The sequence below is a fragment of the Zophobas morio genome, unplaced genomic scaffold, assembly GCF_036711695.1.
Source record: "Zophobas morio isolate AGI-343-1 ecotype UQ-CSIRO unplaced genomic scaffold, CSIRO_AGI_Zmor_V1 ptg000006l, whole genome shotgun sequence".
Classification (NCBI taxonomy): Eukaryota; Metazoa; Arthropoda; class Insecta; order Coleoptera; family Tenebrionidae; genus Zophobas; species Zophobas morio.
In genome coordinates this window covers 2,776,110-2,792,427 of record NW_026972111.1, presented here as the reverse complement: position 1 = coordinate 2,792,427, position 16,318 = coordinate 2,776,110, and the positions used below count along the sequence as shown (strand labels likewise).

The 16,318-nt window shown below is 33.0% G+C and overlaps 1 protein-coding gene across 2 annotated transcripts; it reads left to right on the top strand.

Moving 5' to 3' along the window:
• Positions 1-8,264: 8,264 nt before the first annotated feature.
• LOC135123320 (retinol dehydrogenase 14-like) lies at positions 8,265-9,837 on the top strand. Of its 2 annotated transcripts, none has more exons than XM_064047853.1 (4): positions 8,265-8,719; positions 8,764-9,087; positions 9,137-9,459; positions 9,516-9,837. In XM_064047853.1, the coding sequence occupies exons 1-4, from the start codon at positions 8,593-8,595 to the stop codon at positions 9,705-9,707; spliced, it is 966 nt and encodes a 321-aa protein (XP_063903923.1). In that variant the 5' UTR covers positions 8,265-8,592; the 3' UTR covers positions 9,708-9,837. The 2 variants fall into 2 exon arrangements, with proteins under 2 accessions (XP_063903923.1, XP_063903924.1); XM_064047854.1 differs by having other exon boundaries at positions 8,628-8,719; positions 8,778-9,087.
• The last annotated feature ends 6,481 nt before the right edge of the window (positions 9,838-16,318 follow it).

The following is a 16,318-nucleotide window of genomic DNA, read 5'->3' as shown; positions in this document are numbered from 1 at the left end:
AATAGGCATGCAGTCGTCAAGTTTCCGACAGCGAGGGAAGTACTGTCTAAACTCTTTAGACCAATTTTCTTTCCTAATTTTTATCATCGAAAAAACATTGTAACTAACACTCTGATTAATGGGTAAGCATTACATTTTGTCTCGTGTCACTTGTATTTGATTTGTGGTTGTTTTATCAAAATCGTAAGCGGACCAAAAGTCAAGTTACTCTGTGAGAAATCCCCAAGCTAGCGTAATCATTCTTCTTCGAACGAAACGTACCTAGCTTCGTATTAGAATTTTGGCGTATCGTGACGAGTGGCGGTGGTGGGCGGCGGGGCGTCCGTAGTTAGTTGGCCATTAAGCCCCGACCGCAAACCATCCAATCCAACTGTAAACTGCAATGAAACATAATGTAATGAAATACCTCGTCAATATATATCGGGGGCGAGCCCGCTCTGCCCAAACAATTACAGGTAACTAATACTAGTTGATACGTGTTTAAAGTTGGCTGCATTGTTTAGCGATGTGACCACAACACCCTCCAAGAATAATGGTGCAGGGAGGTCAAGTCAAACCAAGACAAATGGCATTCGCCGTCCAGGTTAATTCCTCTAGTTACAAACTTAAACGATCGTCGAATTCCTGAAACTTCTCCACCTCTGCTGACGGTCCACTCAGCAAATCCGGCTTGATTGTTAAGGACAGTAGCCGATAGATTCGGACTGTGGTCGTGAAGAGGAATTTCATAATCGACAACTTTGATGTAAGACACATTGTGGACAGTCGTATTAATAATCGCTGCAAGATTTGTTGGGGCGCTCGACCGACCGTAAATATACAAGGATAAGCGGGGGATGACACTTCGGAGGGCTTGCGATGGAACTGCTAATCGCCGGATTGCGAATGCAGTAAAGAAAAATCTGGGTACTTTACCAATAAGGACGACAAGGGGGCTTCCGGACGAAAGAAACGCGGAATGGAATAAGGTCAGGCTGAGACTAGTGGAGAGTTTCGGTTGGTATTTTTAATCGAGTTCCTACTTTTATGTTTTCTCGACCCTTTATCACCCCCAAAGTACGAAGAAATAAGTCTCCTTTTCCGTATGTCTGTCTGTGCTAATCTAATTACAATAATTACTCACTACTTTTAAAAATTGGTCTAAAGAGTTTAGACAGTACTTCCCTCGATGTCGGAAACTTGACGACTGCATGCTTATTGTGTTTTTTTTCGCATTACATTTTTGTAGTGGGAATTTAAAAAAAAATTGCGATGACGTCATCAACATTTTTGCAAGGACACGTATATCAGTTGGGATAGATGTAGTGTAATACTAATAATAAAATTATTGTATTCCTAAATTTTCGGGAAAATGAATTGGGTCGTTTTGAATATTGATTTGTTACAATCAATAAAATAACGAAACAATTTACTCACGTATACGGCGCCGGTGTGTAATATGAGAGGCAACTGAAAATCGTTTATGTATAAACATTCTTAATTTAAGATGACAAGCGTAACAGCATACGTGAGAGTCAAACAAAGAAACTGTAAACAAAACGACCATCGGTTTTATTGCTTCGACTTCCGCTTATTATATAAAACATTGGGTTTTATTTTAATTTTTGACGGTGGAATTCACAATTGGTTGATTATAAACATGTCTATTCCACTTTCGCGGAACCTAGTCAGCGCATAAAACAAATGCACGTCTGTAATGTTAAAGTCGATGTAAATAAGCGTGCTACCCTTATGTTTCAACCGAGTTTTTCCTTTAACAAATTTTGTGTCTACCAAATTGGGTTGGTTGGGGTGTAATACTAATAATAAGTGTTGCCTTTAATTTAATCAATAAAATAAATTGACTTCATTAATTTTTTTGAGCCACCTCTTAAGAAAGTCTAAAAAATATGAATGGAATGATAAATCACAAGTACAAACTCATCATATTTTTTGCATTTTAGATAGGATTTATTCAGCAAAATTTAAGGGTGACGTCATCAATTTTTTTAGGAGGGATGAACAAATACATTTTGAACAAGAGTTTACCATGCTTATAATAACTTTAAAATATCTCCAAGATTTCAAAGCATTCGGTTTTGTAATTCCTGATTAAATCGATAAAATAAATTGACGCATTCATTAATTTTTTTGAGTCACCCTGTATATGCAAATCCAAAAATATGAATGGAATGATAAATCACAAGAACAGACTCATAATATTTTGTACACTTTAGATAGGATTTATTCAGCAAAATTTTAGGGTGACGTCATCAATTTTTTTAGGAGGGATGAACAAATACATTTTGATAAAAAATTTACCATGCTTATGATAATTTTAAAACATCTTCAAGATTTCAAAGTATTCGGTATTGTACTTCCTGAGTAAATCAGTAAAATAAATTTTGCGCATTCATTAATTTTTTTGAGTCACCCTGTATATGCAAATCCAAAAAATATGAATAGAGTCATATATCACAAGTACAGATGCATCATATTTTGTACATTTTAGATAGGATTTATTCGGCAAACTTTTGAGCTGACGTCATCAAGTTTTTGGAGGGGATAACCAAATATATTTTGACTAAAGATTTATGATGCTCTTTATAGCCTTAAAACATCTGCAACATTTCAAAACATTCGGGTTAGCAGATTCAAAATGTTGCTTTATAATTTTGATTTTTTTTTCCAAAAGTCTGGACGTTTCGGGTAAAAACTAAATTCGGGGTCGTAAACGACATGTGTAGGACTATGTTATTTTATACAATTTAAGACCCATTTACTATGTACAATTTTGAAGTGACGTCATCGCATTAGTGGTGGGGATGATTAGACAAATTTTGGTTAGCGTTTTACCATCTATATGATATTCCTAATATAAGTACAAAATTTCACAATAATAATAATAATAATAATAATAGGACTTTATTAAAGTGAAGGCGAAGTCTAGCCATAGGCTATTCCACTTAACCTTAGATTTACAAGAAAACTAACCAAACAGTTTGTACAGAAAAACGGATTAAATATCTAGACAGGAGTCAGCTAGGTAATGATCAAATTAAACAATTTAAACTAATTAAATCTAAATTAAATTAAATTAAATTAAATAATCCATAATTAGAAACTAAATTTATACAAATAATAATAATAATAATAACAAAAAGTTAACAACAAGCAAGAGAACCACAATAATAAACTTAAACCTAAGTATTAATCAAGCATTTTTTAATTTTTTTCCTAAAACAATTGATGGAAGAACTTGAATTAAACTCTAATAAAAATTTATTGTAAACTTTGATAATATTGTACGTGAAAGATCTCTGAAAGATAGATGTATAATGCTTTGGCATTGACAGTTCTTTAAGATTCCTTAATGGAAGACTTGAGTTTAACATACTTTTTCTTGTATGAAATTTACAACGCAAGTACGGCGGAGAGTTAGAGGAAAATAACTTGAAAGCAAAGATAGATAGGTGATACTGAAACAATTTGTCAATTTTCATCCAACCGAGCTCACAGATTTTCTGAGACACATGATCAAATTTCCTCAAACCAAAAATGAAACGACAACAATTATTTTGGATTTTTTGAAGACGGTATTTATCAATACTGTCAAGACATGGGTAATATATTACTAGGCAATAATTTATATATGACAAACGAAAATCGTCATCAATCACCAATCCCAAATTTCTTACAGTATGTAAAACTGGTAGTTTTATGTTATCAAATTTAACATTAATATTGTCAAAAAGAACATTTTTAAATTTTCGGGGAGCGAAGCAAATAACTTTGCATTTATTTATATTCAGTTGGAGGTTAATATCGGATGAAACATTTGCTATATTTTGTAAGTCATTATTTATATGGTTAGATGCTATATCAACTTCGTTAGGTAGGAAATGATGCTGCTTTGGGTGTCATCTGCAAAGGCTCTCTTTTTAGATACTGAAGGTATCTGCAACAATTGGGAAGTATATATAGTAAAAAGAATTGGGCCTAAGACCGAGCCTTGCGGTACACCTGATGTTATTAAGCCAATTTTAGATTTACCAGACTCGGTTACAACTTGTTGATGTCGATTTTGTAAATATGATTTAAAAAAAGAAACAGAAATTTGATCGAACCCATAATATTCCAGTTTTGTGCAGAGGAGTTGGTGGTCCAAAGTATCAAAAGCTTTTGAATAATCCAAAAGAGTTACAATACTTGCGTGGTTTTTGTCAAGTTCAATCAGGTAATCATCGATAACAGAAGCTAGAGCTGTCGTTGTGCTATATCCCTTGCGAAAACCAGATTGATCTTCAGATAATATCTCTTCTTTTACTATAAAGTTAAAGATTTGATTATAGATACATTTTTCTAAGACTTTAGATAATGTTGGAAGAATACTTATTGGTCTTAGGTCTTCTGGAGAGTTTACCTCGTCGATTTTGGGAATAGGATGAATTAAAGCCACTTTCCATAATTCTGGAAAGTATCCAGTCTCCAGACAGCAATTAATAATGTGAGTAATTGGCTGAACTATATTAGGACAACATAATTTAATCATGTAAGCAGAGATACCATCAATACCCATAGCATTAGATTTCAAGCTATTTATGATTTGAAACACTTCCTCCTCAGTGGCCAATGAAAACTTAAAGTTACTATTTGGTTTATATTTGATACCTTTTATGTTATTAACAGCTTCAACACAGTTTTGGGTAGGAGTGAATACTGACAAAAAATATTCATTTATTTCATCAGCACTGAATGTAGATAGATCAAATCCGTTAACTTTTTTTTGAATATTTAACTTTTTTAATGCAACCCATAGTCTTTTTTTGTTTGAAGTATTATTTTCATAATCTAAGTACGCTTTTTTTTCCCGTTTCAGTGCAGCAACCGTAGAATTTCTTAGCTGCTTATAAAATAGCCAGTGCTGAGCAGATTTAGTTTGCTTATATAAACTTAATTCTCGATTTCTTTGTTTCATCAATTCTTTAATAGAAGGGGTGAGCCAAGGTGCATAGGGCTTTGAAATGAACGAGGTTTTGAACGGAGCGTGATAGTCAAATAATTCTAACACAGTTGTGTTAAGGTACCTGATTTTATCTTCAATATTGAGGATGTAATAAATGTTATCCAAAGATTTTTTATTTAAGTCTAACATAAATTTATCATGCAAGAAGTTTTTAAAGTCTCTGTATGTAGTATATTTAGGAGTCATTTTAGGAATATTTATGTCTAATATGCAAAAGGCTAGACGATGATCAGATATTAGATCAGCATTTATAACTCCACTTCTACGAAATAATGCATTATTATTGATAAAAATAGGATCGATCAACGTCTCAGAATTTCGCGTAACTCTGGTACTTTCAGAGATGATTTGTTGAAAACCATAGGCAACAAAACAATCATTTAGCTTATTATTGAAATGAAAATCTTCATTCAGGTCGCCAGTTATTAATATATTATCGTACTGTGGAGTAATAAAAGATAAAAAGTTGTCAAAGAATTCGGTGGCATCGTTTAAAGAAGAAGCATATTTATAGAATACACAAATGAGCAGCGAACGTTTATTTAGTTGAAGTCTGATACACAAAAATTCGATACCAGCAACACCACAGTAGTCATGAAGGACTACATCGCTATTCAAACAATTCCTTACATAGATGCCAACACCGCCGCCCGTTCTAGACCGATCAGCTCTATATAATTTGTAACCATCAAAACCAACCACAGCAGAAGGGATATCCTCAGACAACCAAGTCTCAGTAACAGCTACCAAATCAAAATTATTGAAAGTGATTAAGCTTGTAAATTCAACAAACCCCGTAAAAAGCGATCTTACATTTATTAGATGTGCAATTTTAAGACAATTTAAATTTATATTTATCTTTTTTGTTGAACCCATATCGTTAATAAGATCTGAACTATGAACCATAATCAATTCGGTCGCGTAAGTCTTTTAGCCTATTCCTATAAACAATGCACTTCTGCTCATCTCCAGCATAGTGGTTGATATCGATATTTGATGACTTATTATGCTCCGCGTATTCAATACAATTTATGCATTTGAGGTGGTCAGAATTGCAATCTTTGGAAAAGTGATTGTCAGAGCACTTGTGACATATTTGCGTATTACTTGTACATTTGGAGCTGAGATGACCAAATTTGGAGCATTTAAAACAACGTCTAACAATCAGATGGTCTGAACATGAACACAAGCTCCAATCAACATATATTCTACCATTACAATTACTTAGTATTTCAATTACTTAGTATTTCTCTGCGTAAGGCACTAGTTACTTCAATAATGAAATTACAATTATACTTATAATCAAATCTTTTTACAACTTTGATTTGATTCGCATACATTTCGATGTCAAAACCATTTAATATTAAGATGTTGTCAATTAGATCTTTGTCTTCCATAGTAGAAACATTCTTGCCAGCACCTCTAACATAAAGACGAGGGTTCCACTTTTGGGATTTTTCGACACTATAGTCAGAACCAAGTGAGGATTTTAACTTGGTTATGAGCTTATCGCAAGAAGAATCATTCGCACATTTAACAACTACACCTCTGTTTAATATTTTTGTGAAGTTAATTTGAACATTCAATTCAACAGGGTTATAAAATACATTTTCTCGTACTAACGTTGTTGGAGACTTTTTTTGAAGCGTCAAGGCTGGATTCACATGTTTTGCAATGCCAGTTTTCTTTGTCAATTGCGACAATCTTTGATAGAGAATCAAAACACTTTGTATGAATCACAATGTTGCACAAACTACACAAACAAACAATCGGTCCGGTACTTTCGGAGATTATCTGTCTAATAAAAATCCGGGACGGCAGATAGACGGACAGACGGACAGACGGACAGACGGACGGACAGACAGACGGAAATGGAAGACCTATTTCTTCGTCTTCTAGGGGTCAAGAAAGATCGAGAAAACGTAAAAGTAGAGAGTCGGCCGACGGACTCGATTACAATACTTCCTTTGCTTACGCTCGGGAAGTAAAAAGTAATGCATTACTTTAACAATTACTTATAATTCACGATATAATAAATAATACCGTATTTAAAGGGGTTGTAGAAGAAGAGTGGAGGATTTAAGTTCATTACTACAAAAATTTACTATCTTAGACATGTTTTAAGTTTCTTTAAGTCTACATATATTAAGAAACAAAGGCAAAATGTAGCCCCACCCACCCACCCAATCTCAATTGTAATGATTTTTTTATTCGTTGTGAGTCAAGAAGGCGGAGCTTAACTGCAAAATCGTTATTTCTCTACGAGAAATTAAAAACATGTTTTTGCTATCGTGTTGTTCAAAGAATACTATGTTTATTAAGAAAAAACAAAGCCAAAGATTAGGCCCCACCCCGGTCTCAATTTTCAATTGTGACGAATTTTTCAGTCGTTATCAGATCGAGGGGCGGGGCTTAATTGGAAGGTCCATATTTGTCTACAAGAATTTACCATTCTAAACATGTTTTAAGTTTCTTGAGTTCTTAAGTTAATTGCAAAATCCTTATTATTTCTCTAGAAGAAATTACCATGAATGACATGTTTTTGAGTACCGTGTAAAGCCACAGATTAAGCCCCACCCATACCTGCCCTGATCTAAATAGTAATGAAGTTTTCATTCGTTGGCAGACGTAGGGGCGGAGCCTAATTGCAAAATTCATATTTTCTAACAAAAATTTACCATTTTAAACGTGTTTTAAGTAGCTAAGAATAAAAGAAAAAATAAAAAAAATCATGTTTTTAATTTCTTGTACAGAAATAAGTATTTTGCAGTTCAGCTCCGCCCTCTTGGTTCACAGTGAATTAAAAAATCATCACAATTGAGATAGGGCTGGTGGGCGGGCTTACGCTTTGCTAAATATGCAAAAAGGGTTAGATTGATGAATTTTCTTGGAAAATTTTGTTTTTGGATAAAATGGCAAAATATGTTGTTTTGGGTCGTCTAAAGCTGTTTGAGACAAGTCAATTGGTCATAAACACATTGTAGTTGCGGTTGTGTCTTTTTGTCGAAATATGACCCAATTATAAAGCTTCATCTTAGAATCATCTGATCCTGACTCAGTGTCTAGATCAGATGTGTGGGTAAATGGATATTATGTTTCTACTAAGTACTCGATCTATCTTCACGATCAATATGATAGTTTAGGGACTTTAGGTTTGAATATTAATAATTAATATAGTGTAGTATATAAGAGGACGCCAATTATGTGTAGTATATAAGAGGACGCCAATTATTGGCGTCCTCTTATATACTACACTAGGTACAGTTTTGGAAATTTCATTCTACCAGACAGACGAGACGGACAGTAGTACAAAGGTAATAAATACAAAAGCAACATAGAGAAATTATTTTATAGCAAAATCCATATAGCCAAAATTTCAGAAATTGAACAAATCACATTACAAAAAACAGTGCCAAGGCCGCACACCGAATCACAATCAAAGGAATGCAGTTTAATCGAATCCGAGCGATACAACTAAACTGCATGTCTATAATTTTTCATAAAAACTTGCTCCCGAAAAAAAGCTGGTCCTGCTAAATATATTACTTAAATCCAGCTAGTGACACGTCGACTGCTTAAAATTAACTATGTTTTGTTTAACGTGTGTGGTTCTGGCTATATCTTTGTACATTTATATGCGTTTATCCTGTGGTATTACCAGAAGTGCAACATGTCTTATAGGCAAAACTGCCATCGTGACGGGCGCCAATTCTGGTCAGTAGAATTAAATATAATTTCGCTTAATAAATATGATTAAGGCATTGGCTATCAGACTGTTCTGAATTTGGCTTCAAGAGGGTGCAGGGTGATTATGGCCGACGTAGCTGATATGACACAATCAAAAGAAAAAATCATCGAGTACACCAACAACCCCAACATCGTGACGAAATTCGTGGATTTAGCGTCTCTACAATCAATAAGAGATTTCGCCTCCGATATCATAAAAACTGAAGACAGACTGGACATTTTGATTAACAACGCTGGAATTGGTCTATCCAGAGACAACAGGACTAAAGACGGTCTTCATCCTGTTATGCAGATCAACTATTTTGCTCCATTTCTACTGATTCATCTGCTTCTAGGTACCAGAGAACTCGAATTTTGTGAAATCTACGTGGATTTTATTTTTAGATTTGTTGAAGAAATCTGCCCCAAGCAGAATAGTTAGCACGAGCTCCTCTTTGGCTTTTTTGAATACTTTGTCTGTGAAGAATTTAAATTTCGATGACAAGTATGACAGATTTATAGATAAGTGTCTCAGTTACGCAAATTCGAAGTTTGCTCTGATAATAGCTTCTGATATTTTTGCCGAGAGATTGAGAGGTACTGGTGTTACTTGTAATACGATTCATCCAGGATGTGTTGCTACCCCTATTATATCCAATGTTTATCCCGTTGCGGCTAATGTATTTATAAACACTGTAATATGGTTATATACAATTATTTACTCGAAAGTAAGTTATTGGTATTTCTGTCTATTGTTATTTTTGTTAATTTCGACTTGTTTTAGTATCCCTGGGAAGGTTCACAAACTTTAGTGCACGTTGCTGTTTCGAAGAAGCTCGAAAAGGTAACTGGGAAGTATTTTTGGGATTGTAAACCTTTCGTCAAACCGTTAGGAGCATATAATAAACAGTTTTGTAACCAGATTTGGCAAGCAACGGAACAGATTCTTAGTCTGAAGCCGGAAGAAAGACTCTGAAATGTTGTACACATTTTGCATTTGTTGTAACGCCTGGAAAAAGGCTTGTGGTTTTAATATGCGTTTATAATGACAATGAATTTCATGTAGATATGTTTTCTCTTTAATAATAGTTATTATGTTTGTTGAATATCGAAGCTTGATTGAAGCATGAATTAATGTAAATGAATAATCAATCGTTGTTTAGCTTAAATTTGATGATGATGATGATGTTTATTAACGGTAAAAAAAAACAATTACAATAATAAAAACATACAAAAGTTACAACACTAAATTAAAATATTCCTGTGGATCGATGATTTAAACCTGGTGTAAGAAATTTTCACAAACTCAACTTCATTATAGATAAGTGTCAGTCTAGCAAGACGACTAACAGGCGATTGAAACGCGTACAAAGTACGATGATATGGAATTGAAAGTAAGTGAGAATTTCTTACTTGACGAGATGGAACATGTATCATAAATAAAATTAAAATATTTGAACAAGTAACAATACCAGACAATACTTTATAAACAAAACACATATCAAACATTATTCTTCTCCTAGAAAGTAACGTAAGCCCAAAATAACTTATTGTCATAGTATAATTATAGTTATTGAAAAATATATTGAACTTATAGCACAGAAATTTGACGATTTTTTTTTTAATTCTTTCAATTCTTTGACTGTGCATCTTATAATAAGGAGACCATATAGTAGCACCGTATTCGAGGATCAACCTTACAAAAGATGAAAACAAAACAATAAAAGATCTAAGATTTGAGAACTCACTACAGGTTCTTTTTACTAATCCTAACATTTTATTTGCTTTAGAAACAATATTATTTATGTGAAAAGTAAAAGAGAGTTTACTATCAATAGTAATTCCTAAATCACAAAAACTGGTCACATTTTCAAGAACAATAGAAGACAATGTATAATTATAATGTTCAGAACATAATTTGCGACTAAATCTTAAAATCTTACACTTAGGTACGTTAAATTCTAGTTCATTTTTCTTACACCAAAATTCTAAAAAGTTCAAATCAGATTGTTTCATATGACAATCAGAGGGGCAAGTAATTTTTTTAAAGATTTTTAAATCATCTGCAAATAGTAAAAACTGACTAGATTTTATAACATCTTTGATATCATTTATAAATAGAGAGAAAAGCAAGGGCCCTAGATGAGAACCTTGCGGAACACCAGAAGATGGAATTATACATTTTGATTTAAACCCATTTATAATTACAAATTGCCTTCGACTACTTAGATATGAATCTATCCATGATAGTAAAGGATCACCAATTCCAATCTTAGCCAATTTTAATAGTAGAATACGAATATTCACCCTATCAAAAGTTTTGCCAAATCAGTGTAGATACAATCAGTATCGTAACCATTTTCCATATTATTAACTATATATAATTAGTAAATATCATTAAATTAGAAGTTGTCGAACGCCCTTTGTTCATCTAGGATGATATTTTTTACATGGAAAGACAAAATGTCACATGTAATTGAATCAAATATTTTGGCTATAGGTGAACCAATAGTAATAGGTCTATAGTTTGAAATATCACTACGATGACCTTTCTTATAAATAGGTGTAACATAAGAAATTTTCCATAGTGTAGGAACTTTGGATAATTGTAAAGATCTTTTATATAAAATTTGTAGGGGAAAACATAAATTGTGAGCACATTGTTTTAAAAATAGTGATGGAATACCATCTGGACCTATTTTAACAGAAGAATCTAAGGAAAGAAATTTAGACAAAACAAGGTCGGTGGATATTTCAAATGAATTAATATCAACAAGATTGTCTTTCCAATTTGATGAACTCATATTAACATCAGTATCAGCTACCGTATATACAGTTTGAAAATAAGTAGCAAACAAATCTGCAATGGATTTAGAAGAATCAGCTATGATATCACCTAAGAACATAGAACAGGGAAACCCCACTGTATTAGATTTTGATTTCTTGACAAATGACCAAAAACCATTACTATTAACAATAATATTCTGCTCAACACTTCGAATATGATTTTTCCTACACAAGTTCATAGCCAACTTACATGTACGTCTAAGATCACAAAACTTTACGTAATCTGAATATAATCCAGTTACCTGAAAATTTCTATAAGCTTCTTTTTTTTTGCAATAAGAGATCTTGTATGGTTATCAACCCAATAAGGAAAGTTGTTTTGAATTTTTTTAACAACAATAGGAACAAAACGAGTTATAAGAGAATTTATGTGAGAATAAAAATAATACATACAATCATCAAGATGAGAAAAATTTTCCATGATAAACCAATCAATTTGCTCCAGGTAGGTATTAATTACACCAAATGACGCGTTCTTAAAATCCAAATAAGATGTGTACATAGTACGATCTAGTAAAGGCAAGAATACGTCACTAATTTTAATAATAAAGGCAGGATGATTTATATCTTTCGGTAATAAGGATAAACATTTTTCAATGATAAGTGCAGTATTACTAAAGCTTAAATCCAAAATTACATCATTTCCATTCTATATAAAGTTGTATTGAAAAAGACCACTCACAGCGAAATTGCCACAAATTAATTCTTGAATCATTGAAACAACGTTAACAGGTGTTAAATAATTACAATTAGTATCACTTTTCCAGCTCAATCCAGGCAAATTGTAATCACCAACAATACATACTGTAGTTTCAGGATAATCAGCAATTAAAGAGTCAACCAAAGATATATGGTCAGAATATACAGCTAAGGGTGAATTAGGAGGAAAATACACAGTTCCAATTATAATTTGAATCCCATTAAACGAGATTAGTATCCAAACTTCTTCTCTTTGAAGAGTATCAATTTGCAGTAAAGTAGAAGGAATATTCTTTATAACACCTATCATTACACCACCACCACCTTCTTTATTCGTCTCTAAAAAGGATCTATCCTTTCTGTAAACAACATATCTATTATCTATAATTTTCCTATTAAAAAATGTGTCATTAAGCCAAGTTTCTGTTAATGAAATTATCGGATAGTTTTCGCACAATACATTAGAATATAAATCACTGATTTTAGTTCTCAACCCTCTAACATTCTAATAATAAATAGTTAACTCTGAGTTTGATGATCTGGACTTTTTTGAAAATTTGATTGTCTTCGTACACTACGAGGACTAAAATATTTACGAACAGCAATACCGATTGGCCAAAAAGATGGATCCAAAACTTTTTCAATTAATGAGAAATCGATTGATAATTTAAAGGAACTGTATTTATCAGGGAACTTACAAGTTAATTGTTTGAGTTCAAAGGATTGAATATTGTCCATATTGTGATTAGCGGTACAAACACACTGTAATTTATTCCTAATATAATCTTCAATCCTACTAATAATAACCCGAGGATTTACTCTTGTGACATGAATGTTCCTTTTTCGTCGTCTAGTGACAGCAACAAACTCATTACTACGATCTTCAAGAGCATCTCCATTTTCATTGGTGACTTGAGAAGTACCAATTATCAATGTCTTCATTACCCTCGTTTTACTGGTAGCATTAGTAATATTGGACTTAACTGGAGCATTTTTATTGGGTTCATACACGTTTTGATTATCTTCCACAACAGCTGAGCGAAGGTTTACATTTCTTTTAAACGATATTTTATCCAGGTTTTTCTGAGGACCTTTCTTGTCACTATTACCACTAATTGTGAAGACATTACCTTCAATTTCATTACTAGATAAAACTGATGATTTTTCAGATAAACGATCATCATCCCAACAAGGCAGTTTTAAAGAACTATACGGGGTTTCTCTTGTTGATATCTTCGCCATCTCGAAAATACTTGATTTTAGAATCTGAACCTCATCTCTAAGTTTTTTAATTTCGATCATTAGAGGAGACACAGCCTTGTCGACCATTTTATTTAACAGATTGGAAAATTCATCACTATTCAAGAACTTTAAAACATCTTGAGCAGATGATGTAGAACTATTGGAACTTACAGATTCATTCGAATCACCACAGCACTTATCACATACTAGCTCATTATTCGACAGAAAAATAAGCTTGTTATTCCTTTCTTGTACCACTAAAGCACAGCTTTTATGAAAGTACTTATGACACTTAACACATGACCAGGCATTAGACACTTTGTTTTTACATTTTCTGCATTGCTTATCAATATCATCATTTGTTTTAGAAGACAACACTGTATGCGACACGTTTACACTCGCCGACGCCATCTTGAATTTTTTTTTGAATGTGTATGTAAATTTTTTGTAAATTAAAGGCCAATTTATGCCCGCATTTGGGTGCTTATAAACAAGATTATGATTCTAAAATAGAATAAGAGTTATAAAATAGATGCTTGTGACGAATTAGGTAGAATAATTGACGAGAGCTTGTCATCTTGGGTCTTAACTGTATATATTTTACTTTATTCATTTTTTCATACAGAAATTTGTTCATCTCCTCTCTTAGTTTTTTATAAAAAGTTAACTGTAGATGTCAGAAATTTTGAATGGAATGAAGAAGAGGGCAGACTCAAGAAGGTAGAAAATTTTTAGTGAAGAGCCAAAAGAAAAGAAGAAAAGGAGGAAAAATGGAAGGAAACAAGGCAAAGGAAAAGAAAAAGGAATAAAGGATACAGATAGGGAAATCAGAAAAAGGGAAACTAGTACAAAATTAGAAGAAAAAGAGGTGAAGGTACTGTTTTGGAATGTCCAAGGGTTGCGAAAAAAGGAAAAGGATTTCTGGAACTACGTGAGAAAATTTGATGTGGTGGGGCTAGTAAAGACATGGGTACAAAGAGAAAACTGGGACAAATTTGAATATGTGTGGGAGTGTCAAGGGGCGACAAACGAAAAGAAAAAGGGGAGAACAACCGAATAGTAATGGGAATACGAAAAGAAATGCAAGAATTGGAAAAGGGTAGTAATAATAAAAACGGACTAATGAAATAATAATCGTTTATAGCAAGACAATGGAGGAAACCAAGATAAACATAGAAAAGGAAACAAAAGAAAAAGGAGCTGAAAAAATACTTATAGCAGGGCATTTTAACGCAAGACTGGGCGATAAGGGGACAAGAATAATAGATAAAGAAAAGGGAGAGAAAAGAGGATCAAAAGACAAAGCAAATACCAAAGAAGAGAAAATATTGTGGAAGATAATAGAAGACAGGGTTGTGAAATTTTGAATGGAAACAAGGAAGGAGATGAAGAAGGAGAGTGGACGTAGTGGGCTAGGGGAGAATCAATTATAGACTATGGGATTGTCGACGAAGAGGCGTGGGAAGAAATAGAGAGTTTTAAAGCGGGAGAAAGGGTAGAATCAGACCACATGCCACTAGAAATAAAAATCAAAGGAAAAGAGCAAGAGTACGAAAAACAAGAGTGAAGAAACGAAAGAACAGAAATTGAAAAAAGAATATGGGATGAGGGGGAATTCAAAGATGCAGAAGTAGACTAGAAAAAGAGAAATTCCAAGTAAAAGAAGATATAGAAGCTACGATAGCAGAACTGATCAACTTAATTGAAGAAGCCACGGAAAAAAGAAAGATATACATATGGATGTAAGTAAGTAAGTAAGTAAGTAAGTAAGTGAGTAAGTAATTTTATTGTGCTAAAAACATAAAGTTTATACACTCGTCCAAAGGTTACAAGAATGTAATAGTAAAAATAAACATAAAAACTATGCAATACAATACTTATGTAAATTATGAGCAACATGATAAACAAGAAATTACTCAAAATTATATTGAAAATATTCATTGAAACTATAAAAACTATTTTCGGTTAAGACATCCTTGATTTTTTTTAGAAATTGAGATGGTGGAAGGTTGCGGAAACTCTGAGGTAATTTGTTAAAGAACACTATACAGAAATAGTTCCTGGCAGTTCTGCAACGGTTTATTCTCAAATTTTCGATTAACAAATTTGTGGACCTGGTATTATAATCATGGAAAGAACTCAGTGTAGGAAATTGATTAATTTGGTTTACTAAAAATTTAAAACAGTGATAGATGTACAAGCAGGGCAATGTCAAAATATTTAAGGATTGAAATGAAAATTTGCAATCATTACGATAACCAATACCTGAAAGGATTCTAATAGCTCTTCTTTGAAGCCTAAAAAGGTTTTGTGACGAGGCGCTGTGTCCCCAGATTAGTATACCATATACTAAGTGAGATTGTATTAGCGCATAATATGCAATTTTTAATATATTTTGATCAACATGATTTGATAAGTTTCTTAAGAGATAAGTATTTTTAGAAATGATGTGAACAATATAATCCACATGTTCATGCCAAAGTAATTTAGTATCTAGAACAATTCCGAGGAACTTGTTAGTACTTTCCGTATCCGCAAAAGACTTATCTTTTTTCAATGAAAATACCATCTGAACTCATTTGTTCTTATTTACGCAAAGTTTGTTGGCGAAAAACCAAGGTTCCGCTTGCGAAGATATATTCATAAGAGTACTTATTACTAATGAAGATGACATTGCTTTTTTACTAAAAGTAGTATCGTCCGCGTACAATATCGTAAAAAAATCGGGGAAAAAGTATGGCAGATCGTTCACATAAATTAAGAAAAGTAGAGGCCCTAAGATGGACCCCTGAGGTACAC